This window comes from Grampus griseus (genome assembly GCF_964374135.1).
Source record: "Grampus griseus genome assembly, chromosome: 9".
Classification (NCBI taxonomy): domain Eukaryota; kingdom Metazoa; phylum Chordata; class Mammalia; order Artiodactyla; family Delphinidae; genus Grampus; species Grampus griseus.
The window spans coordinates 5745694-5772798 of record NC_139003.1 but is presented as its reverse complement, the minus strand read 5'-3'; the positions used below and the strand labels follow the sequence as shown (position 1 = coordinate 5772798).

The 27105-nt window shown below is 48.0% G+C and overlaps 1 protein-coding gene across 2 annotated transcripts in view; it reads right to left on the bottom strand.

Moving 5' to 3' along the window:
- PRKAG2 (protein kinase AMP-activated non-catalytic subunit gamma 2) overlaps positions 1-27105 on the bottom strand; it is a 277365-nt gene that overhangs the window by 14448 nt on the left and 235812 nt on the right. The window contains exons 6-11 of one of the 2 annotated variants that reach the window (XM_082661762.1): positions 24964-25070; positions 8588-8669; positions 7501-7559; positions 3905-3950; positions 2115-2169; positions 991-1117 (exon numbers count right to left, since the gene is read on the bottom strand). In XM_082661762.1, the coding sequence (XP_082517888.1) occupies positions 991-1117; positions 2115-2169; positions 3905-3950; positions 7501-7559; positions 8588-8669; positions 24964-25070 (476 nt within the window). The remainder of the gene's footprint in view (positions 1-990; positions 1118-2114; positions 2170-3904; positions 3951-7500; positions 7560-8587; positions 8670-24963; positions 25071-27105) is intronic. The other variant, XM_082661763.1, reaches the window with a different exon arrangement.

The following is a 27105-nucleotide window of genomic DNA, read 5'->3' as shown; positions in this document are numbered from 1 at the left end:
TAAATCACTCTTCTCCTTCCTACATTCTTTCTTAGTGTTTATTTAAACATGATGACTGCTACATTTACACAGACTATTAAAATATAGGGCTGGTTTGATGGACAAGGCATTTCTCCCCATCACTTAAACCCTCTGGGCTGCTGTCGGAGCAGCCTGGGCTCCTTCACGCCACACTGGAATGCTGCTTTATTTCCTAATTTGAAGCTGTGGAGAAGACAGGAAAGCTAACTTGACGTAGATTTTTAATGTCTACTAAATTCTTTTAAAAAAATGATTCTTAATATGATCTCTTCTGAACTATGAATGAGGCCCCTTACTGGTTCTAGCTGACCAATTACTTATAACCTCAACTTCAGTGCATGTAATTAAAAGGAAAAAATTGAAGCCCTCCTGTGAACACTCTGGCCCTTCTGAGCCTCTTTTTAATACTGCCGACCAAAGAGGTTCTGAGTTTTGGATGATTATGAAGCCATCTCATTTCCGATGCAGTTGAGAAAACCTACAGACAATATAGCCCTGATTTGGACCAACATGGTATTCTGTTGTCAAAATTTTATTTGCTTTGGGCTTTTCTATCACTGCTGCAGTAAATAATAAGACCATCCTGGGGCCAGGACTTCTGAGCATGTCCCCAACCATGACACCAGTAAAGCATCATAAGGCAGTCTGGCTCAAGCTATCTTGGGTAAGTACTTCCTTAATCAGACTGACTCGCGAACTGCTTTGCTTCTCCTCATTTTAGGTGATAAAATATTCTCACTTAAATAGAGAATTCCAAGTGTTTTTACTTGCACTGAAAGGTGATTACTTTTTAACTGGAATCAACTTCGAGAATGTACAGTTCAAATAGTAGTGAGTTAAGAAACTGAAGTTTAGAAATGGAGACCTCAAAACTAACGATTTCTTCTATGAGGGTAACAGGAGCCAATTTACTTGAGGTAAATTAAAGTATATGCAGCTATGTCTTTAGAAACACTAAAAACTACTTACAAAAAGCTGGAGGAACTTGAGGATTCTTTTGTGGGTAAGTATATAAAGTGCATTCCCACTGATAGGGTCAATAACTGGCAATCTGTGGATTTTATTTTTGATCAACGAGTGTACAGCATCGAAGAGGCTGCGGGAAAAGCCATTACAGTTGTTAGGAGGCTTTAAAGAAGAATTAGAAAACTTTGGACCACCCCTGCTTTAAACGTACTTTGTGTCTTTAAATTACAATATTAAAAGGTTGACTGACCTAAAACAGTGTTCTAGAAAAGTTTTAAACTGGAGATCTCAGCAAAATTTTCGGTTTTCCGTAATCTGTTAATAAGCCTCAAATCCAAGTGTGGACTACAAAAATCTCTAGGAGAGCAGTTTTTTAGTAGCAGGTTTGATGCTTTTATTTGAGAAATGACAGAAGCTAACCCCTCGGGAAGCTAATGGACGACCCTGGCAACAGAGGGCACTGTGGCCGGGGGCCCCCTGCACTGGCCACTTCTGTGCTCAGCCTGCTCACTGCTGGCTGCTCCAGCCTCTCCTGTGACTGCCGACGAGGAGGTGTGCTGGGTGGAGCTGTTTTTTAGGACTTGGAAATAAAATAATAAAAATCAATATTCCACTTTTGCTCACTAGTGCACTAGTTTTAAGAATGCTTTTATTTCTGAAAATGTATCCGAGCTGTCCCAGAAGGCTTGGGTCAACACTTGTGGGCAGCCCCATCCTCTGACCACCTCTGGACCAGTGCCTAAGGAGACTGATTTTTCAACTTCAGTGCACGTTGGGACCCCTGGGGGAGTTGTTTTAATGCACATTCCAGGGCACTAAAACCGTCCAAAGACTGACTGGGAGAAGAGCCCAGAAATCTGCAGCTTTAATGAGCTCCCTAGTGGGTTTCTGCTGCAGGTGATCTGGACTTTCAAACTGCTCAGTATGACCATCTTCCTAGTTCATTCTCAGTCCTATGGACCAACAATGGCTGTGATTTCTACTGTCTCTGAGTTTACTGAATTTAATATTAAGGAGGCTGGCCCCTATCTAGATTAAAACAAAAAAAATCTATCACCCATGGTAACAAAACAGATGAATCTGAATGAATGGAATGTTTTCAAAGGAGAAAAACTTGACAAGTTTACCTTGCATCTGGAGATATATTCACTAAAGGCTTAAACGTTTCTTGTAAATAAAGCTCTGTATTTATAGAAAGAAAATATGTAATTAGTAACGTATTTGCTGTTTGTAATTATTACATAAATTAAAATACCCTTCAATTTACAGGTAATAATTAGAAGGATTAAAAACCCAAATCGAATTAATTTACTGAACACTATTGTGTTACTTATAGTCATGGCTGTTATTAAACAACTTCCAAACTGTTTCAGGATGTTGCCTTTGTGGAAAAGTTAAGTATTTAAAAACAGTATTATAATAGATGTTGTAAAAATCAGAAGAAAAGTCAAGAAATCTGATAAAAGAGCAATACCAGCAGAGGTCACTAGAATGTTACCAAGTCACTATCACCCTCAACAAAGGAAGACTATGAAATCCTTTAAAACTAATTTTCACAAGTTAAAAGGTAAAAGTTATAACAAACTTTGTTCTTTAATGTTATTAAGTTTTATTTTCGACACCAAAGCTTGATCTACTGTATCTGGGGATCTTTCTAGTATGCAGACATTATCTTTGTAAAGATAAACTGTAATTTGCTTTACTGAGGTTTCTACACAGAAGGCATTCAAGAAAATCTCAACATTATTATTATTATTATTATTATTACTACTACCAAATACCATGTATCAAAATGTAAATACACTTAAACCTTGGTCTGACATTACTTATACAATAGAATTTATTACAAAGTATCTGTCTTGGTGTTAAAATATATATATTCACTGCATGATAGGCAGTGCTAAAATGTGGATCCCATGTTGACTTACTTTGTTTGGTCTGACTTGATAAAGCTATCATCAATCAAATACATCGTTCAATGAAACCTCTAAATCATATGGGATTAAAGGAGGCCCAGCTCTCTTTAGAGCATCCTAACGGATGTTCAGATCTTGCAGCCAGTCACAGGGGTGCTTGTCACACCAAGCAGATAACGGGAACACAAAGCTAAACCTCAGGTTTAAATGAAAAAGTTTCCTTGAGTTGAGTTGGCCCCTCAGTGTCTAATGCAGGCTTCTCCCCGAACACCCTACAGAGGCTTCTTCCTCAGGGATCCCCATCACAGGCTCCCATCGAGGATATTCTTACTGGTTGGTCCTTTGCCCCCTCTGTACCAACCCAGCAGGCTGGGTCTCATTAAGACTGAACAATTTCACAATCATGAAATTACAATTTAAAAAGTGGCTCCATTTCAGAAAAGGGTATTGTGATTATAAAGGGTGAATTTCAATACTGCAAACGAAAGCAAGCAATCTTGAAGTTATTTTCGTGTGATTTTATCCAAATCATCTAGTTTAAGTTTCACTTGTTCTACTTGTCTCCATAATTTGTAAAGAAATAATAATAATGTAAAGAAATAATGATTGAATTTAAATAGGAACAGATCCTTGCTTTTGTTAATTTCAGGCATTCCTTTGGTGCATTTTCTATACAAAGGCGAAGATTTGGAAGGTAATACTTAGAGGTGAATGGTGGCTCGACTGGGGGCCAGAGACTCGGGCACTAGTTACTATATCCCATCTATATCCCAGCCTTAGTCTAAAGACTTGTTATAGGTTCTCTATACATGTGTACTAAACAGAGTGGGTAATATTTATAGTAGTATGGCATACTATCAAAATTAATATAGAAAGAAATGTCTTAATGTAGTCAGTTATTAAGCAGAGAGAAGAGGACCTGTGAAATTAAAACATTTTATACATATGTAGAACATGTTTTTCCTCATATTAAAAGGTTTTTAACACTCAACAGTGCTTACCCCTCCATGTTTCAATCTTATGTTCCTCTAATTCATAAATCTGTACCTAGAAATAAGAAAAACTCTTATTTACAAATGTTAACACACACAACATAAGGGAAAAAAAAGAAATTACTATTTCATAACTACTGCTGAGTCCCATAATTCAGCAGATGGAAACAATCAAGATAATTCAGAAATATTAGAATATAAATGAGAGACAAAAAGTGCTCTACCTTTCATTGAAGACAAATGCTTTATAAATTTAAAACATAAACCAACAATATTTTCATTAATTTAATTTGAAAATTTCGGATACACTTAAATTTTAGAACACCCCCCCCACACACACACGCACATATACACATATACACACATTCCTTCTTTCTGAGGATACATAAGATTTTTAGCATCTCTAATTTTAAAAGGGCAGTTGGTTAAATCATGTGCTAATTAAGTTGCTGGATCAGGTTATGCCTGGACCACATGGGTGTCTTCACAAAGGTAGAGAGGGCGTTGAGTCTGGAGAGCCTGGAGGCTGGGCAGTGGGTACAGCACTTAGTCACCTGGAGTCGTCAAGCACTCACATCACTGCATCTTGGCTGCCGCTTTTGGTCAAAGTACTTAAGGTCTCTGAATCTGTTTCCCTTCCTAAACAGCTGGAGAGAAGGCCCTCCACATTCAGCTTCTGTGAGGACCATGTGTTTGTGAGCCTGAGGCGGAGGGCCTCCCCACCTGCTGCAGCCTCCACTGCGGCTCAGCTTAAGAAAGTCACTCTGCCTCCTGCAGTGTTGCACTGGGACTCCTGGGGGCCCTGCAGTAGGAAAACCTGGCCTCTTCCTGAAGCTTCTTGAAGCTTAAAATCCACTTGGCAACATTAAGACAGTCCGATACTGAAATGCTACCAACAACTGGCAAGAAACCACCAACAAGAAGGCGTACATATCAGAGCATACTCTAAAAGGCTTATTTAGTGCAGGGATGCAGGGAGAGTAGGGATGAGCAGAGGTCAGAGGTCAGGCAAGGAAAACTTCAGGAGGTAGATTTCAGCCAGGCTCTGCATGATGAATGGACTTTACATAAAAGAAGATAAACTCGTAAGGGCCTGGAGAGGAAAAGGACTTCCTCACGTTCCCGAAACACAGAAAGGAGACGGTGCTGGGGGACAGGAGCGAGGAGTCTGGGGACTGATGACCCGAGGTGGGCTCTGTGTCTGGGAGAGAAAGCCAGGCCAGCACTGATGGGTTTAAGCAGTGGGACGACGTGACAGCACCAGAGCCAGATGCAAAACCGAGTGTCAGGACAGTTAGGTCTCGAATGGTGACTGTGGGAGTGTAGGGGCAACTGAAAGGAAGAACCAAAAGGTTTAGAGAATAATAAAACAGGGGAACTAGAGACGAATGACTAAGTGAGAACCCGCGCCCCGCCCCCCCCCCATTTTGGTGCCAGGTGACTGAACAACATCCACGACAGAGAAAAAGCCTAACTGAGGAAGATGAGGCTCTGGTTTTCACAGCTGGAAGTAGAACAATCCTGGTCTACGTCTCACTTAGGCGGTTCTGAGGTGATGCCCGTGCTCTGCCTGCACACCCGCCTCGGAGCTTTAGCTACGGTCACCAGCATGGCCATGACTCAGCTAACACGGGGGTCCCTTAGGTACTGGGGGTGTTCGGCGCTGGCAAGATGGGAAGGGGGGTGTGTGTGTAAGGTACAAACGTGAGTAAGATACAGTCTCCACCTCAAAGAACTACCTAACAAGAAGGAACCTCAGATACCCCATGACAGCCTTTCTCGACCTTGGCGCTACTGACACTTTAGGCTGGCTGCTTCTGTTGTAGGGCCGTCCTGGGCACTGTAGGACATTTAGCAGCATCCCTGGCCTCTGCCCGCTAGACGCCAGTAGAACTGCCCCACCCTTCCGCCAGCTATGATAAAAAATGTCTCTAGATGTTGTCAAATGTCCCCTGGGAGGCAACGTCACTCCCAGCTGAGAAACACTGCCCTGCAACTAATCAGAATACAGTATGAAAAGTGCTGTGTGGGTAGTTAATGGGGGCGCTGAAATAGTGACTAATTCTGCTCCAGGGAGACGGCACAGGGCTCTCCATCACTGAGGCAGTTCTCCAGGAGGATTCTGAAAGACCTGAATTTCAACTGCAAGGACCAAGGACCTGAAGGAGAACGTGCACGTGGAGGAAGTGGGCTCAGATTTCCAAAGAAGAGAAGCCGCAGGGAGACGAGCAGAGGGGTCAGGAGGGAGAAAAGAGAGAACTGAGTGGGCAGGAGAGGAGAAACAAGACGTGCCACCACGGCAGGCTCTGTAGGTGGCAGGAAGAAGCAACCACCGCTCAAGCACAGAATTTAATAGTTAAAAAAAAGGTAGGGCTTCCCTGGTGGCGCAGTGGTTGAGAGTCTGCCTGCCGAAGCAGTTGACGCGGGTTCGTGCCCCGGTCCGGGAAGATCCCACATGCCACGGAGCGGCTGGGCCCGTGAGCCATGGCCGCTGAGCCTGCGCGTCCGGAGCCTGTGCTCCGCAACGGGAGAGGCCACAGTAGTGAGAGGCCCGCGTACCGCAGAAAAAAAAAAAGAAAGAAATCAGGTATGTCATGTGAAATAAATATGGAATACTTATGAAGTCTTTGGTAAAACTTCCTTCTAAGAGTATGTCTTAAGCAGAAGCTTATTTTTCCATTTTGTGTAGGAATTTAATTATTGGGCAATACTGACCATTACATGTAAAAACAGTATTAACTGGATTGCCTTTTACCTATTAGATACCCAAAACAGTACCAGATAAAGAAAGTATACAATTCTGTCCTTCTCCAACCTTGCCAAAAAAAAAAACAAACAAAAAAAACACCAACTCAAAAAAACCAACAAAAACCAAACACCAAACAAGCTGGTAGAATCACAAAAATCACAGTGTTAGATAAAGGCCATATGTAGTTTTCAAACTATGCTCTTGTAAAACAGTTGGACCAGGAACCAGGGATCTGCCACTAAAATTAGCCAGTAGCAGTCTTTTCTTAAGTGGCAGAAAAATGTCAAAACTGAATTTCTCCAATTTTAATTTTTACTTCTTTAGAAGCACAGAGTCCGTGTATTTCTTTTGTAAAATTTCAGGGGTAACTGCATAAGGCCCGGGAGTCAGGCCTGTGTTGTTCTCATCTCCACTGTGGGCTTCACTGGGCACAGCCACCCCTGGTCTGGAAGGGTGCGAGGGGCCTCCTTCATTCATGGGTCCAGGCAGATCTCAACACTACGGCATGCCCATAATGCCGTTAAGGAGCAGAAATATAATGGAACGTATAGACTATCCAGGCAATAAATAAGCACACAGAATCCCACTAACCTGAGGACTCCTGAAAGCTGAAGAAAGAGGCTATTGCCTTTCATACTTCCTGCGACTACCTTCTTAAGCTTCAAATATCAGACTGATTTACACTGAGGTTTCCTGCACATTATATATATCTGGAAAAATCAACCACCGGCACCACCAAGCCGGTACCAAAAAAGAAAAACACAAAATCTTAAAACACACACACACACAGAGCTTTAAATACGTACAGAGAAATATATAGCTCCACTTACTTGACATAAGGATTTCTGGCACTTACCATGGGTGACTTATAGTATCTATGAAGTATATTAATGAAATCTGTAATTGTTAGCATTCCTGGAAGAAAGAATTATATATTAAATGTAAAACTACGAAAACATTAAAGGAAAATTTCAGCTGATAAGCAAAGCTGGAGTATTTATTTACTAGACAGCCTTAAAGACTACCAGCACAGCTTCATATACTATTTAAAACTGTTAATCTGTTAATTATCTACACCACACTAAGATATACAAATTTAGCTGAAATTAAACCTGATAGTAATTAATGGAATTAATCACAGTAGTTGGCAATTCACCAAGAGAAAACTTTCTGAATGTTATTAAACATCACAAAAGACTTGTGGCTACATGTAAATAATTTAGGATACTTTAAAATAAGATAAAGTATCCCATAAGCTCTAGAAACATGACACTTTTGGTAGCACTTGGATTGTTTTCTGAGAATCCTCCTAAAAACAGCGCCTTTCACAGGCACAATTTACGAAGGGCCCACTGTGTGCCGGACATCAGGAATACAGAGGCGTGAACCTCTCCCCTGAGGCAGCTGCAGCCCGAGGGGCGGCGGACACCGAGTGCCATTTCAGAATGATGCGATGCCTCCTAAGAGGGACGACACCCATTGTCCACTGTGATTCATAAGATGAGAAAATTATGGAGCTTAGGTACTGTGAGTTACGTGGTATTTTTAATAGCGTAACAACGCTTTAATAGCGTAACAACGCTTTTTACCAATCACGTTTCCATCGTTTCATCTGCTGTGTCAGAAAAGTGCTCACCGGGGAGGGAGCGGGGATGGCCCGCGGCAGGACCGCAAGCGGAGGGACCGACAGGGAGGGGTCGGGCCTCAGCCTTGGGACCAGGGGACCAGCAAGGGCACCGAGGAGGCTTCAGAGCCAAAACGGCGCTGAATCCAAAGAAACTCCACACAGGTACATAAATGTTTTGAATTCACTCGCAGTCCCACCACACAGGATGTAAAAGCAAGGCTGTCCTTCGATTGGTAACATGTCTACTAGGCTGCACTCCAAACCAGCACTTCTTGAGCTAACTCAGGCTTTCAGATCCCCGGCCCCTGCCGCTTACCTACAAAACTTTGTCTTTTACTCTCCCACAGAGGCGCTGCTCGGACACCGTTGGCTACTAGGGCAAAGAAGGCCTTTTTAACCTAAGACCAATGAGAGAGACAACATGCACTTTTAGTCTATATATATGCAGGGAGAAAAATACCTTCCACTGAAACACTCAACCAAATCTTACCAGTTAAAAATAACTGAATTTATTAACATTAGCAATATGCTTCTGTATTATATTGAAAGGTATATAGGGATTGGAGATTATTTTTTCAAACTGAAACAATGCAATCAGAGACTTTATGTAATTAAAACCACACAGAAGAATTAAACTTCAAAGGTCTGTTTTTTTCGGGCCATGCCACACAGCTTGCGGGCTCTTACTTCCCCAACCGGGGACTGAACCCGGGCCCTCGGTAGTGAAAGCGCCGACTCCTAACCACTGGACCTGCAGGGAATTCCCCAAACTTCCGAGTTTGCTCTTTCCTATATGTGGTTATTAGTTCATTCAGAAATACTGAAGTTCTATCAAAGTACTTGAAATGAAAATTTGTTTTTCATATGTTCAATAACAAAACAACAAGCATTCCCCCTTCATTTCCCTGAGGTTGAGAAAGAGAAGGAATGAAAGATGTCATATATTCCTACTTTTATATCTTCTCGAGACAGACATTCCCTGTGTGCCTATTATGGGCTGGGCCCTGTTCAGAGTAGTTCACATACAGTGTCTCCCTGAGCCCTCGGGACAAACACCCTCCGGGACACCGTGACAGGCAGCAGAGGTGATGATTTATTAAAAGCCAAAAGCTCAATGCTGAAAGTGACCTCTAAATACAGACAGCAAATATCATATGGAAGATGGTTCAATTTTACTGATACTCAAAGAAATGAAAATTAAAGCAAATTTAAAGTACCATTTACAGCTGCTAAATAAGCCAGTATGTTTTCGTTATAGCGCCCGACACAAGTGCAGTTGTAAAACCACTGGTGGCTCCATGAATTGTTAGAATAGTTTTTGAGCCACAGCTCGTATCAAGAATCACAAGAATATTCATAGTTTGTGTACTAGCTTTCCTCTGTTGAATTACTTACTCATACAGAAATTTTAGGAGTAGGATTCCTGAATCAGAGATGTTCAATTATGTGGCATTATTTCTAACACTGAAAACTGGAGAAAGATCTGCCTCCAGCAAAACTTGTTAAATGTTGGTATACCAGTGAGAAAAAAGCATCAAATAGTATAACTGTGAAGATTATGTTGAAGTAAAAAAAAAAAGGTTTACGGCAGTGAAAATGCAGACTATAAAATTATGCATTATAATTATATAAAACATGTATTTACACAGAAAAGATCAAAGAGAAACAAGCAAAAAAATTAAACTTCTGTATTATGGAGCTGAGGCAGTGGAAGTGTATCTCTTAAAAATTTTTTTTATTCTGGGGTACAGTTTATCTTTTTTACTAAGAAAGAAAAAGGTTATTTTCTCACCCACTATACTCCGAAACCCCTTGTTAACTTAATAGTCAAAAGAGAGGATTTTAGGAAACTAGAGCTTCAAGTCAGAGTAGAAGTAATAACTCGGCACCTGTTTCTGCCTTTACTGTGACTCATTTTGCCTCTATTTAGAATGACTTATGCAGGTGCCTGGTTCACCTGCACAAGGGCAGAGGGACGGCTGGTGGGTGAGGGGGAGTCTCATTAGTCATTTTCCACACTTGTCTTAGCCGAGTCCAGCACTGTCCTGAGTACGGCAGGGACTCCATCAATCTGTTGAACAAACTGGCAGGAAACTAGGAAGAGGAGGTGAGCAGAGCCAACCCAAGGGCACGAGAGCCAGACAGTAACTAAATGGCATTCAGGTAAAATGGTTTCTGAACCACAGCTTGTATCAAGAATCACAAAAATATTCACACTGTTTGTGTAACTAAATGGCATTCAGGGACGGTGTGCCGGTGTGAATGGTCTATTTCTACCTTGATGATGCTCTGGGAATCCTTGACTGTGGGCCTAGAAAATATTATAAAAGAATATGGGGGAAAGTCATGGATGAACGGATTCTGAAACACATTAAATATCTGCTTAGCTTGTTTTTCTAACTGGCTGGAGTAGGCAGGGAGTGGGGGCACTTTTAAAACCACAAACTGCTTACTGTTTCCTCCAAAATAACAGATTTAGCAGAGAAAACCAGTATTAAAATCATTCATCAGGATCATTCCCGTAACCCTAAGTGACCACAGCTGTTGAAAAGCCACTCCGGAAAGTTCTGGTTTGGCCATGATGAAGTAGCTGAAAACAACCGCACGAGTTGGACAAAACATACAAATCCCTGTTAGAAAGCACTGGCGGGCAGCACGCAGGCAGGATTCAGGGAACTACAATTCTTGAGAGAAAAGAAAGATATGAACTGAGCTACAAAATTCTGGAATTTTTCCAAAGGCATTTTCCAAATCATGTTCAAATAGGCGACTTTCAATAGAAAATCTGAATCTATCAAAAGCATCAGATAGAACCCAGGCAGGAAAAATACAAAGAAAACCACACCCAGCACATCATAGGTAAGATGCTAAAAATCAAAAGCAAAGAGAAAACCAGCCAGAGGGAAGAAGAGACATTAACTTCCAAAGGAGCAGCAATCAGACTGATGGCAACACCAACAGAAGCAGGGCCTAACTTTAACACTCAATGTAATGACTGTTCTTTCAGGAACAGAGAAAATCCTGCTTCCCCACAATAACTTCTCTAACCTGCTGCCTACAAGCTCTTAAACAGCCCCTAAATGCTCCAAGTTAGTTACGAAAGGGGCTTCAAGGCCTCTGCACACAAAACACAAGGAAATGCCCGCACAGCACTGACTCTCTCAGGCACCGAAGACGGACAGGCCAGGGACGCAGAGGGTGGGGTGGTGATGTGTGCTGACCTCAGGTCATCCTGAGGATACACTGCTGATGTCACGTGAGGGAAAAACCCAGGGAAGCAGCCGTCCAGCGGCAAAGGGGACATGAAGAGTTCAAGGTGAAAAGTGCCTTCACTTCTGCACAAGAAGGTATTAATAAAACAACCAGATGCTAAGGAAAATACTTGGCGTGAAGCAAAAAAGCCTCCTAGTGGCTTCAGTGGGCGAAGCTGCAGGACCAACTGGACAGACTGACTTTTCGTCAGCTCAGGTCCTTAACCCTCTCTGAGCCTCAACATTCTTAGCTACAAGATGGGGCTAACAGATAGCGCTTTCCTCACAAGGGCATGTTTTTTTTGTTTTTGTTCTTTTCATTTTTTGGCCACGCCGCACGGCTCGCAGGATCTCAGTTCCCTGACCAGGGGCTGAACCTGGGCGCTCGGCAGTGGAAGTGCTGAATCCTAACCACTAGGCCACCAGGGAACTCCCGCAAGTGCGTGGACTAACCAGACTTGCTATGAAGAGCTAAAAAGAATAAAAGCTTTAATTTTCCACTCTCTACTGACAGACCAGAAGCAGAGAATGAGTTAGTTTTAATTTCAGCCACACAAACTGCTGACAGGTCCACACGTCATGGAGGGAGTCACAATTCCACCCTCCAGAGACCCGACAGAACTCCCTAAAGTGGACAAGACGTGCTCACAGCATCTTAGCGGGGGACGTCTCAGTGTCCCCAGACCAGCAGCCCTGCCTGCTGCTGTGGTTTGAGTGCAGCCTCTGCAGGGACGAAACCTTCTAAGCTTGGCTTTCTCAGCACCACGTGCACGGAGTGTTTGAGGGGCAATTTAAGACTCCGCTCAGGAAACTCCTCAATTACAGAAGGCACAGTGTGTCACCAGCGAACCATCAACAGGCGGAAAGAGGACTGGCGCAGTCTACTTCTAAGGGAAAAACTCTAGGGGCCTTGAGTGCCTCTGAAAATTTCTTTCAACTGATAATGCAATTTGCTCAAACTGTTACCAATTAAAAATTTTATATTTTAATAGGATTTTCTTTTTTCTTTTTTATAAATTTATTTATTTACTTTTGGCTGCACTGGGTCTTTGTTGCTGAGCACGGGCTTTCTCTAGTTGCGGCGAGTGGGGGCTACTCTTTGTTGCGGTGCGTGGGCTTTTCACTGCGGTGGCTTCTCTTGTTGCGGAGCATGGGCTCTAGGTGCACAGGCTTCAGTAGTTGTGGCTCATGGGCTCTAGAGAGCAGGCTCAGTAGTTGTGGCGCACGGGCTTAGTTGCTCCACGGCATGTGGGACCTTCCCAGACCAGGGCTCGAACCCATGTCCCCTGCATTGGCAGGCAGATTCCTAACCACTGCACCACCAGGGAAGCCCTTAATAGGATTTTCAAACAACCAAATGTGATAATCAGCTAAGTAAAGAGGAAAATAAAAGTCTAATATAAAAATGATTTTTTTTTTTTTTTGCGGTACACGGGCCTCTCACTGCCGTGGCCTCTCCCGTTGCGGAGCACAGGCTCCGGACGCGCAGGCTCAGCGGCCATGGCTCACGGGCCCAGCCGCTCCGCGGCATGTGGGATCCTCCCGGACGGGGGCACGAACCCGCGTCCCCTGCATCGGCAGGCGGACTCTCAAGCACTGCGCCACCAGGGAAGCCCTATAAAAATGATTTTTACAAAGGGTAAGCCGGCCTGAGTCGCGCTAAGAGATTCTGGCAATCTAAATGCCAAGTAGCACATCTGTGTCCCAAATGGGAATCTGATTCCTCTAATGCTTCCCTGCTTTCCATACACAGTTCTACCCTGATTCTCAATAATTAAATTAATTGTGGGGCTTTTAAAATTAATGCTGATGCATAGCTAAAGCTCTTTAAAACTGTTCACTACAGTTTACTAAGTTTTTACATCAGAGCTCGTCAAATGGATTTCACAACACCTGACGGCGTCTCCCCTGAGCAAGGATGGGCCCAGCTTCTCAGGTTTGGTCTCCAAGACCCTCTGCGATGCAGCCCCAGCCTGACCCCTACGGTCCAGCCGACTCCTCAGTCCGTGAACTTATCTTCCGTTGTTTTGGCTGTGTCACAATGTTCCTTCTACTTCAAATGGACTTACCTTCTGCTCCACCTGTTAAAGCCCAGTTTGCCTGTAACTTCTAAGTCCTCAACATAACCTACCCACGTCATGCCCGGCCGAGGCGAATCCCTCCTCTACTCCTGCAGGACCTCATGTATCTCCTTCCTGGAGTTTCCCTCATGGCTCCTTAGGTTTAAAAGTGGCAGAGAAACATCTCTGACATCTCTTCCTCTTGAAAAGTTATTCTCAAACTACAGGGAGTATAAACTAGAAGGAAAATGAGCGAGGAGATGCCAGGACGAGAAGCGGGTGGAGCACGGTTCACGCTGACCAAGAGGAGGAACCTCGTGGGGAGGGGCGGGGAGAGGAGCCCACTGATACCCCTGACCTGGAGGACCCACGACTGGAGGCTCCGATGCTTGGGCAGGGGCAGGGCTGAAAACAAACAGGAAGATTGTTTCAAATCAGGTCATGACCAAAGCCACCCGCCATCACCATCAAAGGATTATTTTCCTGGAGAAACCGCTTCAGAAATGAACTACACAGAGATGAACATTTGGGGGCTTCCAATGAAAAAGACGGTGGCCCAACACTCTTCAGTGAGACCCCCCGAGGCAGAAGCTCCCCTGTGATCACTCCCCAGCTGTCGGTGCTCACTCTTAATTACGAGCCACTCGACACAACCTTGAACGTTGCAGCTGCACAACTTCTAGTTTTGAATACGTCTCACTGGATGGGTTAAGAACAAAGAAGCTTCTAAGAAGTAGAACAGAAAAGTAATGAGAGAAGGAGACAGGATAAGAATATTAAAGGATCAATTCAGGGGGCCCAAGATCTCCCGACTGAAGTTCCAGAAGAAAGGAAACAGCAGATAGAGAATCTCGGAACGAACAGCACAGTGAACATGGACCGAGTGACACGTGTGTCAGGTCCAAAGGCCCATCGGGTGCCTGGCTCACAGTGGAAAAGACCACAACCAGGCGCCCGGCGTGGAAGCACCAGAGATAGAGAGAAAACCCCAAAAGCTTCCGAGGGGGAAAACCGCACATAAAAAGATGGAGATTAAAGAAGAGAAAAACCACGACAGCTGTCTCTTCAGCGACACTGGCAGCTAAAAGCAATGGGACGCCTTCGAAATTCTCAACCGACCTCAGTAGCTAACTCTCATGCATCTTTTCCTGGGACGTGTACGGACAGCGTTTGCACCCCCTGACCCCCCTGACGTTTGCACCCCCTGATGGAGCTGGAGAGCGTTCGATGAGGCCACAGGGTTGGGATTAGTGTCCGTATGAGAAAGACCAGAGCTCTCGTGCGCTCCAGGCAGCTGTCTGCAAGCCAGGAAGAGAGGCCTCGCCAGGAACTGACGCCACCGGCACTTGGTCTTGGACTCTCAGCCTCCAGGGCTGGGGGAGAAATTCCTGTGAAGCCTGCCAGCCTGCGGGGTTTTGTTATGCAGCCCGAGTGCACTAGGGCCGGAAGCTCCTGGAGAAAGTGCTCTGCCAAAACAGAGAGAATAAAGCAGGAAAGCAGAAAAGCATGTGTTCAAAAATCAGGAGAGGGTGGAGGCAATTCCCACCATGAACCCGTGAAAGTCTCAGGTGACGGTGACGGGCAAGAAGACGCAGAGCCGCAGGCGTGGCTCCAAGTAGGGCTGGAAATGTGGGCCAAGTCCGGCTGCACAGGAAATCCTACTGAGAAGTCAGCCGGTGGGAAAAGCCTTAGGTGTTCAAAGAAAATAAAAAACGGAAGAATTCTAAGCTCCAGGAACAACACTGAACTGTACAAATAGGAAATGTAACCACGTAAACCACTGGGCCCAGTGACACAGTCAAATGAATGAAAGCACCCCGGTACTGAGATGGTGACACCGGGTGTGAGGGGAGGAAGGAAGCCACACAAGGAACAAAGAACCCAGCTACCGAATTAGGGAGGAAAACGTGTCTAAAACTGATGAATCAAGGTAATGTGGCAGTGAACGCCAGATTTAACAGCTGAACTGTCGGTTCTGGGGAGTATGACGACAAGGGCGTAAGGAACAGGGACTGCTGTTTTCAGGTAAGCTCTTCTCGTACCACTTTTAAACTGCGTGACGCTTAAAACCACGGCCCGTGCTTCTGGGTTAGCAGTCTGCTGGCTGTCGGCATCAGCAGGTCCCGCCCCGCGTGAGCCTGATGGGGGCGGGGCCGCGTCAGGTCGCCCTCACGCCGCCACAGTTCTGAACCCCCAGCCTTCTGCTCTTCTGCGACGCGCTCTAATTCCCACTGCTCTGGGTGGCAGGTACTTTCATTAGGCCTAGGAATAATTCAGCTTACGGAGGACTCTTTCTGGATATGGGTTATTATTCGCTCTCTCTCCTGGTTTCAAGTCATCTGTCGATCAGAGGATGCGGTCAACAAAGTCGGTATTCAAGTCATTGTTCCAGAGGCTGCCGAGCTTAGAGTGAAAGAATCTCAAGGCGCCCCAGCAGTGTCTCACCCAGAAAGCAGAGCCTGGCTCGCACGTGGTTTATTTGAGAACGTGGTCCCGGGGGCAGGAGTGACACAGGCTAGCAGGGGAGCCAGTGTCAGTGTGTGAAGGGTGGTGGAGCTGGCCGCAGGACAGGGGCCTGGCAGGGGCTCCACGGCACTGGGATCGTCCTCCCCGAGCGTGCGAGGCAGGGGCGTTTCCCCACCTGCTCATCCCCGCTGGTTACGGAAGCGGGGGTGCCGCCCACCACGCCTGCAGGGCTGGCTGCAGTAGCAGGTGGCCCGGCCCGCGAGAGGCATCCAGTACAGCTAGAAACCTCGCTCCAGGCAGACTGCGATTTCACTGACGTTCCCCTAAGGTCCGTAAGCCAGCAGTTCACTGAGCTGCCAAGATACACTTCTGCATCTTCTCCATCAGGACAGGGCACGAGGCTCTGTCAACCGTCAAGATGAAACCCAGATTCGCCTTTCACGGTATTACCACATCTACGAACAGTCCCAAAAGGAAATCGGGTTCATCTCCCCGACTTTCTGGGGTCGGTTCGTGATAGGTTTCCAGAGATTACTACTTTTATTACTTTATGAATAATTCATTCAAACCCCTTACCTGGGAATGACACCACATTTCCCACCGTTTTCTGAGGACTCTTTTTCCTCTCACCTGGAACCTCAGGCGTCAGGCCTCAGACCTGTTCTCCACCATTCTTCCACTCCCACTGAGAGCCTGCATCCTGGCAGTCTGCATCCTGACTAAACTAGGGATCAGAAAGCAAACAGGCACCTCCTACCGTCCACACCTATCCTGGGCTGTAAGATCTTCTAATCACCATTCACTGTACTTTTTCCGTTTTGAAGATCATTTTCCTTGATAATGAAAAAGCACAAAACGGGCTGAAGAGTTTCCCTTCCTCTTTATCAGCACCTGCAGCATGAATCTTGAGCAACAGAGCGAACCCTTATCTTTCTTGCTTCTAAAGCAGGTGAGCACCTGCTTCCCGCTTGTGGATCTCGAGTCTAACCCCAATTAAGAGGACCCTGGGCAGCCCCCTCCTAGTCATGCCCTTCTTCAACTTACTTATATGCTCGTCTTTCTATATTTTCTACATGTTCTTCTAAACACCCGTGTTTGGCAAACAGCCACTTATTTGGACACTTGCCTGTATTCTCTTTCATTGGCACTATTAAAATCGTATCAATTGGAATGATTTGAACAATAAAACAAAGTAATAGTGGATTATAACCTAATGGAATATATATATATATATATGTATATCTCCATAAACGTATGCCGACACAAATGACTGAATAAATAAGTTAAAGGAAGGAACACATGTCCTTTGCAGAAGAATTCCAACTATCTTGCGTAGCCCTCAACTCCCCACTCCTTACGTGTGGGCGGTGCAGAGTGACCTTCTCCTAAAGAGGACAGTATGGAAAAGAGAAACTTTACAGTAAAGAAGCCTGATAGACATACCGCAGCCAGGTGACTGCGGTTAAGATCGACAGCGGTAAGCAGTAAGCAGGTCTGATATGACGTGAGGAGCACTTTACCTCTGTGGTCTTCCTTCCAAAGCCCATAATCCAAGTCTGGTCATGAGGAAAAAACAGCCAACAAATTCCATTTGGGGGCAGCCTACAGCACACCTGGCCAGCTCCTCAAAACTGTCAAGGTTCCCAAAAGCCAGGAAGTCTCAGAAACTGTCACAGCAAAGGGGAGCCTAAGGGGACGTGACGACTAAATGTTAACAGTAACCTGGATGGGATCCTCGAGCAGAAAAATGACATCAGGAAAGACACAGGGAAATCTAAACAAACTATGAACTTCAGGCAATAACTACGTATCAATACTGGTTCGTTAACTGTGACAAATGTGACCATGCTAACGTAAGATGGCAAGAATGGAGCGAACTGGGTGTGGGGTATATGGGAACGATCTGTACTATCCTCACAACTCTTCTATCAATCTAAAAAAGTTTACTAAAAACGCTGTTAGTAGAATGTTGCTAGAAACGCACATTCCCTCACACTGCCATCGTGAGGGAAGACCCATGATTCCCAGTGCTCCCGTCGCCGCCCAGTCCTGGAAGTGATGATTCCACTGTGCAATTCTATTTACTCTGGAGCCTTCCATACCTCCTGAGAAGTTACCATTTAGAACCTGAAGGCACTAAACCATACCTATCAGTACTATCTGCGCTGCCAGACTTCTTCGGAAGGGATGGTATGTGTTCTCTACTCCGTCATTTACTAAATTACTGTCTCTCAGCCCCAAACCCTCCCTTCTGACTCTGCTTCGTGACACTGGGGCCCTGTGGACCACATCTCAAGTCTGCCATGGGCTCTACTGCAGCCTGACAGGAGGGAGGCCAGCGAGGACTGGAGGGCTGGGCTGAAGACGGGCTGCTTCACCCAATGACCACCTGTATCGGTGCGCGAGGGCGGACACAACAGAGCACCATGAACTAGGGGCACAAACGACAGAGACTGATCGTCTCACAGTCCTGGAGGCTGGAAGTCTGAGATCAGGGTGTCAGCAGGCTTGGTTCCTTTTCTGTGCAGAAAGATCTGTTCTAGGCTTCTCACCTGGCCGCTGGTGGTGTGCAGGCACGCCCTGACACCCCTGGGCTTGCACACGCGTCACACTGATTTCTGCCTTCATTGTCACCGGTACTCTCCCCGTATGCAGGATTCTGTGTCCATATCTCCCCTTTGTATAATGACGCCAATCACAGTGGACTATGGGACCGACGCCTTCGTGACTAATTACCTCTTAGTGGCCCTACGTCCAGGTAAGGTCATGTTCCACAGCGCCTGGAGGTTAGGACACAGGAGTGTGGGGAGAGGGCCCGGCCCGGCGCACGTCCCTACCTGGGGGCTTCCCGCCTGCCGGCCGCTCCACCTGCTTCCCTCCTGCAGCAGCAGCGGCTGAGTCCCGCCTGAGCGGCCTCCCCACGCTCTCCCCCCACCGCCTGCCGCCAAGGCACAGCCCCAGCCAGAGGCGGCCCCTCGGAAGGCGCCACAGGCTCTTCCTTACCTCCACGATGCCCCAGAGCAGCGGTTTTCGAGCCGCAGAGCGCTAGAACCAGAACTGCTGGAAGGACTCGGTAAGACACGACCACTGGGCCTCACCATGACTTTCGGTTTAGTGGGTCTGAGGTGGCCTGATGGTCTGTCTGTGTGTCCCGGAATTTCCTAGTGATGCTACAGCTGCAGGTCTGAGAACGCTGCCTCAGAGGTCAGTACTTACCCTGTCAGTGACCCAGTTGACTTACGTCCAATTACCACTGGTTTATGTTAGTTTTCTGTTCAACGGCTGCTATGGCTTCTGCGTCCTGACTGGACCCTGACTGATACAGAAGCGCACGCACCAGGCAGGGTTCTGGGGACAGAGGGTTTGGGACCGGGCGCATGTCTTTGGGCCTGAACACAGTGCTGAGCTCTGGGTCAGCGGGGACTCAGATCCCCAGCGACCCCGGGCAGGCAGCGGCATTGAGAGGGAACAAGCATCACCTGTGACCGTGGTGTCCCTGCCCAACTCTGCAGCCGCCAGAGGAGAGCAGGGGCCAGGGGCTGCTGCACTAGCTATCACTGCAGCGAAAGGAACATGGGATCTGGTGTGGGCAGAGTCCTGCCAGAGGATGGGGCTCACACACCGGGGAAAGGACAAGCTCCGACTGGGGACTCTCGGTCACCGAGAACCTGGCAGCCTCTATGGCAGCCCTAAAAAGCCCTTGTCTTGTAGCTACCAGGCTGACCTTTCCCAAATCCAACACAAAATGTAATTCTGCGGGACTCGGAGAGTCACCACCCCGAACTCAGTCTCCCTGGTCTCTGACGTGAAAGCCGGGGCACTGGTTTGGAAGGAGTGCAGGAGGAGCCCTGGAACCCAGCACAGCCACAGGGCTGGACTCGGACGAAGCAGAGATTCCTGAATGCCAGAGCGACTCCGAGCCTCCCTTGGCAGTGGAAACGGCCGGCTGCGTGGTGTCAGAATGGCCTTTCTTTGCCTGGAAGCCCAGCAGCAAGTGTTCCTGGGCAGACGCCTTGCACGGGGTCGCTCGTTCTCCATTCCCCAGACAACCACAGCTGCCTCTGCGGCCCCGAGACCTGTGACTGGGGACAGACTCCAGCCTGACCCCGAGACGGGGCCTCACACATGGAAACAACGATAAAGCTCCGCTATTTCATATCTGCAGAAACCTGGGAAGTAAGTGTGGGAATAGCTTCTAATAATATTAGACCAAGGAGAGGGAACTGAACACTGGATATGGTAGGGTTTATTGACACAGGTGGATTTACCAGAAATGTGGATTTAATGTTTAGTGCATGCCACTGGGAACGGCTCTGAAGCTTTCTGAGTTGACTGCCTTGAAATGCAGGGCATTGCTGAGTGCATGTTTGAGAAGGCCGAGATGCCAGAACTTCGGAGGCCTAACGAGGAAGAGTGAACCCACAGGCTCAGGGAGATTTCAGCACATGCAGCCTGCACAGCCAGCCCTCAGCTACCTTCCCCCAAAGGGCCCCGAGGTCACAGCCTCCCCAGGTTTCTGAGAAATGTCTGCGTGCGGGGACCCCTACCCCGAGAAGCTGCGTGCTGGCTGCGCTCTGCAGGGGGCAGCACCATGACGGCCTCACTGATGCCAGTGTGGTGGCAGGTCCTGAGGGAGCAGGGCAGGCTCGTGGCCAGGGGTGAGAATGTTCTGATTCGCAGACGGTTTGGTCGTGGCTACCCAGTTACAGCATCCCTAGAAGTGAGACAGATGCATGGTCCTCTAAAGTGTTGCCTGATCTACGTAACAAGAGAAATTCTCAGTCCAGGGGCCAAAACCCCAACCTGAGTCACCAACACGGAGTCTTGTCCTCTCACCGTTTCCAGACCTGAGCCGCTCTCAGACCCAGAGCCCCGTTCTGAGGGGCGTGGGGTCCCCCGAGGACAGTGCCCCGCCCAGGACGTGCCGTTCCTCCTGTCCCACTTCCTAGGATGACTGAGCACTGGGGAAAAGGAGACGCAGACTTTCCAGGGTGACCGGATGCTGGCTCTGAGTGGACGCTGATTCCTAGAACCCCAAATGCCACCATGGTCACTGGTCAAAGGCGGGGTTTACGGTCAGTCAGGTGACAGACGGAGTCGCAGCCAAGGTCAAGCACAAGGAGCTCACGGGGCTGCAGGCCACACCGTGGTTACCCGCTCAGTCCTGAGCATGTCACTGGGATCCCTACACTGGCTCTCGGACCCACGCGGCGAGGGATATCGTGCCGAGGAGGCCCAGGGAGGACGCCCCTGAAGCTACCAGATTGGCAAGCCAAGCACAGCAGAGCATCCCTGGGGAAGTGCGCAGATGGAGAGGCTGGCCGTCACACCCCAGGGAAGCTGCCCGTCTGGCTGGGACCGCATCTCCCAGAGTGACTGGATTCCTGTAACTCCAGACGCAGCATCGCAGGGCCCTGCAGCCGTCAGCCGCGCACGCTTTTTCCCTCTACCAACGTACAAGGACCCCGAGAAGCAGTCTGCCTTGACATTGCATGGCACGCTCGCACACCCTCACCTCTGGCTCTGTGACTGCACGCAGTCTGCAGAGATGCTGACCACCCCACAGGCCTCACATCACACGGTCCCGTGACATCGATGACACAGTGCTGACGGGTCTGATGGGCAGGAAGTGGCAATGCTTCAGACGCCTCGGTGTGACATCGGCCAGCCAGCCAGTGAGGGAGGCCACGGCCTGGAGCGTCGGAGAGACCCCCATGCCACTCAGGCTGCTGCCCGCACCCCTGCCACCCTTGGCAGGTCTCCGCAAGCGGCACACACTGTGTCTGAGCGCTGCTCTGACACGGTCAGAGTGAGTCTTCACAGGGGCCCAGAGCAAGACACAGCTCTGCGGCAGGGCAGGCCCCTCGTCCACCCGGGCCTGGGGCCCCCCACAAGGCCGAGCTGGGGACGCCGAATGAGGCCCCCATCAGGCACCAGCAGGAGATTCACTGGGTTTTTGGAACAAACAAAGAGCAAAAAGCCATGCCTTCGTCTGCAGGTAATTCTTTTCCTCTTGAGAAACAGTTCCTGGCTTACTACGGGGCCCTGGTCGGGAAGGAACAACTCGGCTGAGATGCCGAGTGACCGTGCAAGCCGAGCGGGCGGCGTCCGCCCCGTCCAGCCTGAGCACCGAGCACCCCGCGACACTGGGTGGGGGAGCCGGTGGGAGTCGGGCATCACCCCCTCCCTCAGTCACACCGCAGTCGGGGCTCCGGACGACCGCCGACGCCGAGGGAGAACCAGGCGGGCCAAGGGGGAGGGACGCGACTCTAGGACGTGCACTGGGCTCCGGGGCACCAGGACCAAGGCGCCGTCTCTCACACTGACGCGAGACTGAGCGACAGGACCCTGGGGCGCGTCACAGCCCCGCCTGCGGGAGGCCCACGGGCCTCACAGAGGCTGAGCTAGAGGCTGAGGGCGCGGCCGCCTGGGGCGAGCGGCCCTTCTCTCCCTCTCTTCTCCACTGTCTGCGACCCCGTTTTCAGTCCACCTGTGAACAGCTGACTCTGGTTCCCAGACCAGCTGTGTCTCTGATACTCTGGGCCCTCAGGGTAACTTGGTCAGAATGTAAGTGTTGCTCTGCAACCTGCTTTTTTTTAACTTAAAAATAAATACATTAGGGGATGTCCCCGGTGGCGCAGTGGATAAGAATCCACCTGCCAATGCAGGGGACATGGGTTCGAGCCCTGGTCCAGGAAGACCTCACATGCCGCAGAGCAACTAAGCCTGTGCGCCACAACTACTGAGCCCACGCTCTAGAGCCCGCGAGCCACAACTACTGAGCCCACGTGTCGCAACTACTGAAGTCCACGCGCCTAGAGCCCGTGCTCTGCAGCAAGAGAAGCCACCGCAATGAGAAGCCCGCGCACCACAACGAAGAGTAGCCCCCACTCGCTGCAACTAGAGAAAGCCTGCACACAGCAACGAAGACCCAACACAGCCAAAAATAAATAAAAAATTAAATCTTAAAAAAAAAACAAACACATTCTCCACAAACGTCTTTTCCGCCCTCCTCGGTGGCTCCATGCTGTCCCATCACACGCGCACACAGGGAGCCGTCTAGGCCACGACCCCACCCAGAGGACGGTCACCTGGTCTCGAGGACGGGCTGTGTCTCCCCTGCTCGCTTCCCTCGTTCTCGAGACACGTCCACGACCACCACTGCTGTCTGTGTCTAGACAACAGTCGAGTCAGCCCTTTCAAACACATCTTTAACTTTGCTGTAACCAGTGCCAACCCCCCCATTTCCATGGTAACCAATTTTAGCTCCTTTAAAGCTTAGAGCCTCAAGGATTCGTGACTTCCAGGAGACAGGCACATGCAGCTTCTACTAATTAGGGAAGTGAGAGTCACTGGATTAGTGACCTCCGATGATCCATAAAGCATCACATTTTTCATGTCTTACTCACTCTGGCTAAATTCTAAATTCAGAAAAGAGTTAATTTTACAACACGGGAAAAGCTGAACAGGAGTGAAAGCAGGTGCAGGGCGTATGCACTGTCATGTGCTTTTCTGTTGGTGGAAAGTGACGGTCAGGACTTTGGAGGGTGGAGCGAAGGTGAGACGGGCTGGTCTACTTCTTTATTTGGGGAATTCAGAATTTCTCGTTACTTTACTATTGAAGTCTGTAGTTACCGTGGTAGAGAGTATTTCCTGTAACACTGCACCTGGATGCCTCTCTGTCCTCTTTGTGTCAAAGAATCAGAGTTGTAGAAGGGACCTTGAAGGTTACCTGGTCCGAAGTGAATTTAGCAAAGTCATAGGATTTTAGGCCAATTTATAAAAAAAAAAAAAATTGGAAAATAAAATTAAGAACTAAGCCATGTCTACATTCTTGAGAATCCTGTGCAGCTGAGACCGAATGCAGGCAAAGGAGCTCCTAGAGCCCAGGCGTCCTCAAGGAAGAGCCACAGGGCGGGCCGCTGGGGGCGCCAGCAGAGCAGGCGGGGGAGGCCTGGGGAGAGGGCCCCGAGCGCTGGGACGAGCTGGCAGGGCCAGGGCACACATCTCCCAGGGCAGCCCTGGACGAGGCTGAAAGAGGCCAGGGTGAACTCGCACAGGCACCTTACCCGCTGGGGTCCCCCTGAGGGATCAGCGGAGGCTGCCTTCCCTGGCCTTTGCCCCTTCCCCTTCTCCCCCAGTCCCCCAGGGGCTCCCCTGGCAGGACGCCCAGTTAAAGCGCCCACTGCCCATGAATTCCTGGCTCAGCCTCTACTTTTGGGGAGCCCAGGTGAACACAATCCTGCTTGGTAAAGATTGATGTGTAAATCTATACACCAAATGCACACACGTATACCTGTGTATGCACACGTATTTTATTACACCGGATGTACTCTGGTCGTCGCATTGAATGTAGTATTTGGGACTTTTCACGTCTGACTGTAAGTCATATTGGTATAAAACGAGTTACAACAAGCATAATTTTCACACCAAAATAATCAGGTTCAAATTTTCTGCTGAAAGAGATCAGCAGAGTTTTCTCTTAGGAGATTACCCACCTGAGCGATGCTTTCTTTTGAACCAGTATTATTTCAACTTCACTGTTCTACTAAATAGCTCAGGCCTTCAGGACGAGCCGAGGGAGGAGGTGCAGCTAGCGGTTAAGGGCTTGGGGCCGGCACGCATCACACAGACCCGAGTGCCAATTCCAGGCCCCGTCACTCACCAGCTCTGTGGGCTGAGTTCTTAAATGCTAGAATGTGAGCAAACTCTAGATAATGAGCTTCCTTATCCGTAAAACAGCACATTCCCCAGAAGGCTGCCATGACGACTGACAACTCAGACAAAACCTCAGCACAGGACCTGACGTGCAGAAAGGACTGGATACTGTCTGCGGGTCCTGCTGGATTTAACTTACCTGACAAAGCAGGCACCAAATAATATACCCCAGATTCAGGGAAACTGGGCACACTCACTTGTAACGTGGTATCAAAGACCACAAGCTTGGAGCTGGTTGGAACGATGTCGTAACACTTGTGTGACCTCATGAATCGCATGTAAACACCACTTTCTGAGTCTTCTGCTGAAAAGGAAAGAAACAAAAGGCAAACATCAGTAACAGTAAAGAACTTCCTCTATCAGATTAAGAGTATGCAGGGCTTCCCTGGTGGCGCAGTGGTTGGGAGTCCGCCTGCCGATGCAGGGGACGTGGGTTCGTGCCCCGGTCCGGAAGGATCCCACATGCCGCGGAGGCCGCTGAGCCTGCGCGTCCGGAGCCTGTGCTCCGCGGCAGGAGGGGCCACAACAGTGAGAGGCCCGCGTACCGCATAAAAAAATTACAAAAAAAGAGTCTGCATGAAAAATCTACTGCTAACAGACAATGGAAAATAAGAAGTGTTTTCCCTGTAAGAGCGAGACGCTCATGATGATCAACACTGCTGTCCTCACGAGTACAAGAAGGCAAGAAAAAAAAATGAAGGCTACGGATATAAAAGGAAAAAGCAAAACTGTCTTTATTGGCAGACTCTGTGATTTTCTACACAGAAAACACCAAAGAATCTACAAAAAAGTTCCCAGATCTAAAAAAAGAGTTTAGCAAGGTCAGAGAATGCAGTTAGTAAAAAACAACAACAAAAAAACATGCCACTGTATTTCTATATACTAGCAAGGAATAACTGGAAATTTAAAAAACCTGAAGGCATCATTTATATAAACATGAAATGGAAATAAGGATCTACACAAGGAGCCCTGAAAACAGCCACGATGTGAACAAATGCACATAAAGTAGCCTTTATTATTTAAATTTCTGTAGAAGTTAACTGACAGTTGGCAAAACGAATGACAAGGTACTGTGACTCCAAAGCTGTGCCCGTAGCCGGACAATGGCCCACTGCCCACTGCCCAGGAGGACCTCACTCCTATCTCCTGGTTCACTCAAGGAATACACCTCCAAGAGACCTCTTTGACAATGCCGCTAAGCCCATACCCATCTGTTCATTTGGGGAAGATTCAGATTACCTGGGAAATATCCCAGAAGAAAAAAATTACTATATTGTACATACTAATTAGCAAGATAAGTGTTAAACGGTGTGACGCTAACCAAGTTCCTTGACTGTGGAAAGGACCCCTGTTATTCTATTTCCTACTGTGGTAAACAGGCGGTATATGCTGACTGGTTTGCCAATTTCATGATAAACTATGTGAACCGCTCCCAAACCTCTATTTTCATTTCTGACCTCTCTTCAGGGTACTGTAACTCATAGTTCATAATCCCATCACTTCATGGGCAGTTCCCTTCTCAGATATCTCCCCTTCTGCTTGTGGAATAAAGTCAGACAACTCAGGCTGGCATTCACGAACCTCCGTGGTCTGGCTTCTCCGTGGCCGCATTTCCCTACTTCCTGTTCTCGGGTCCAGGCACACAGCTCCCTGCTAATAAGCTCCCTACCGTCCTTAATCTCACTTTCTGGCATTTGTTCCTTCTGCTGTAATTCAAACTCCCTTCTCCACTTTTTTCTCGTCCAATTTCAACCCAACCTCAAATGCCATCTTCTCCATAAAAGCAGTGAACATCTGAGCGCTCATTTCTGTGCTGTAACTCCAGGTACTACAGGAAATGACCTCATTTAATTGATGTCACGACCTTGAAGGGTGTGCCTCCATTTCTTTACATATGAGCTGACTGAGCAACCGGCCTGCAATCAGCAAGTTAGGCAGTGACTGGAGTGGGATTTGAATCCGTGCCCACGACTCCAACCCTCTCCTCATGGAAACTCTGCCGCTTAGTCTCCCCATGAACGCACGGGCCCAACAGACACCTGTGAAGCTACTGTCTGCGGGGCACTGTCCCAGTGTCGAGACATGAGGGGACACAGCAGACACACCTCTGTCCTCCCAGCTCACCGGATGGCAGAACGAGGGCACCGGGATGTGAGCCACGCGACAGGTGAGGTGCTGGATGGCTCAAGGTCACCAGGCAGGAGCTGACCCTGAGTCAGGAGGGTAAGGAGGGAAGTCTGCAGCGACTTCTTCCCCTGAATACGCATGTTCTATCTGTACTTCTCATCAGTCGTCGCTTTATGTCTCATTCATGGGATCTGCACAGCTCTGATAACCTT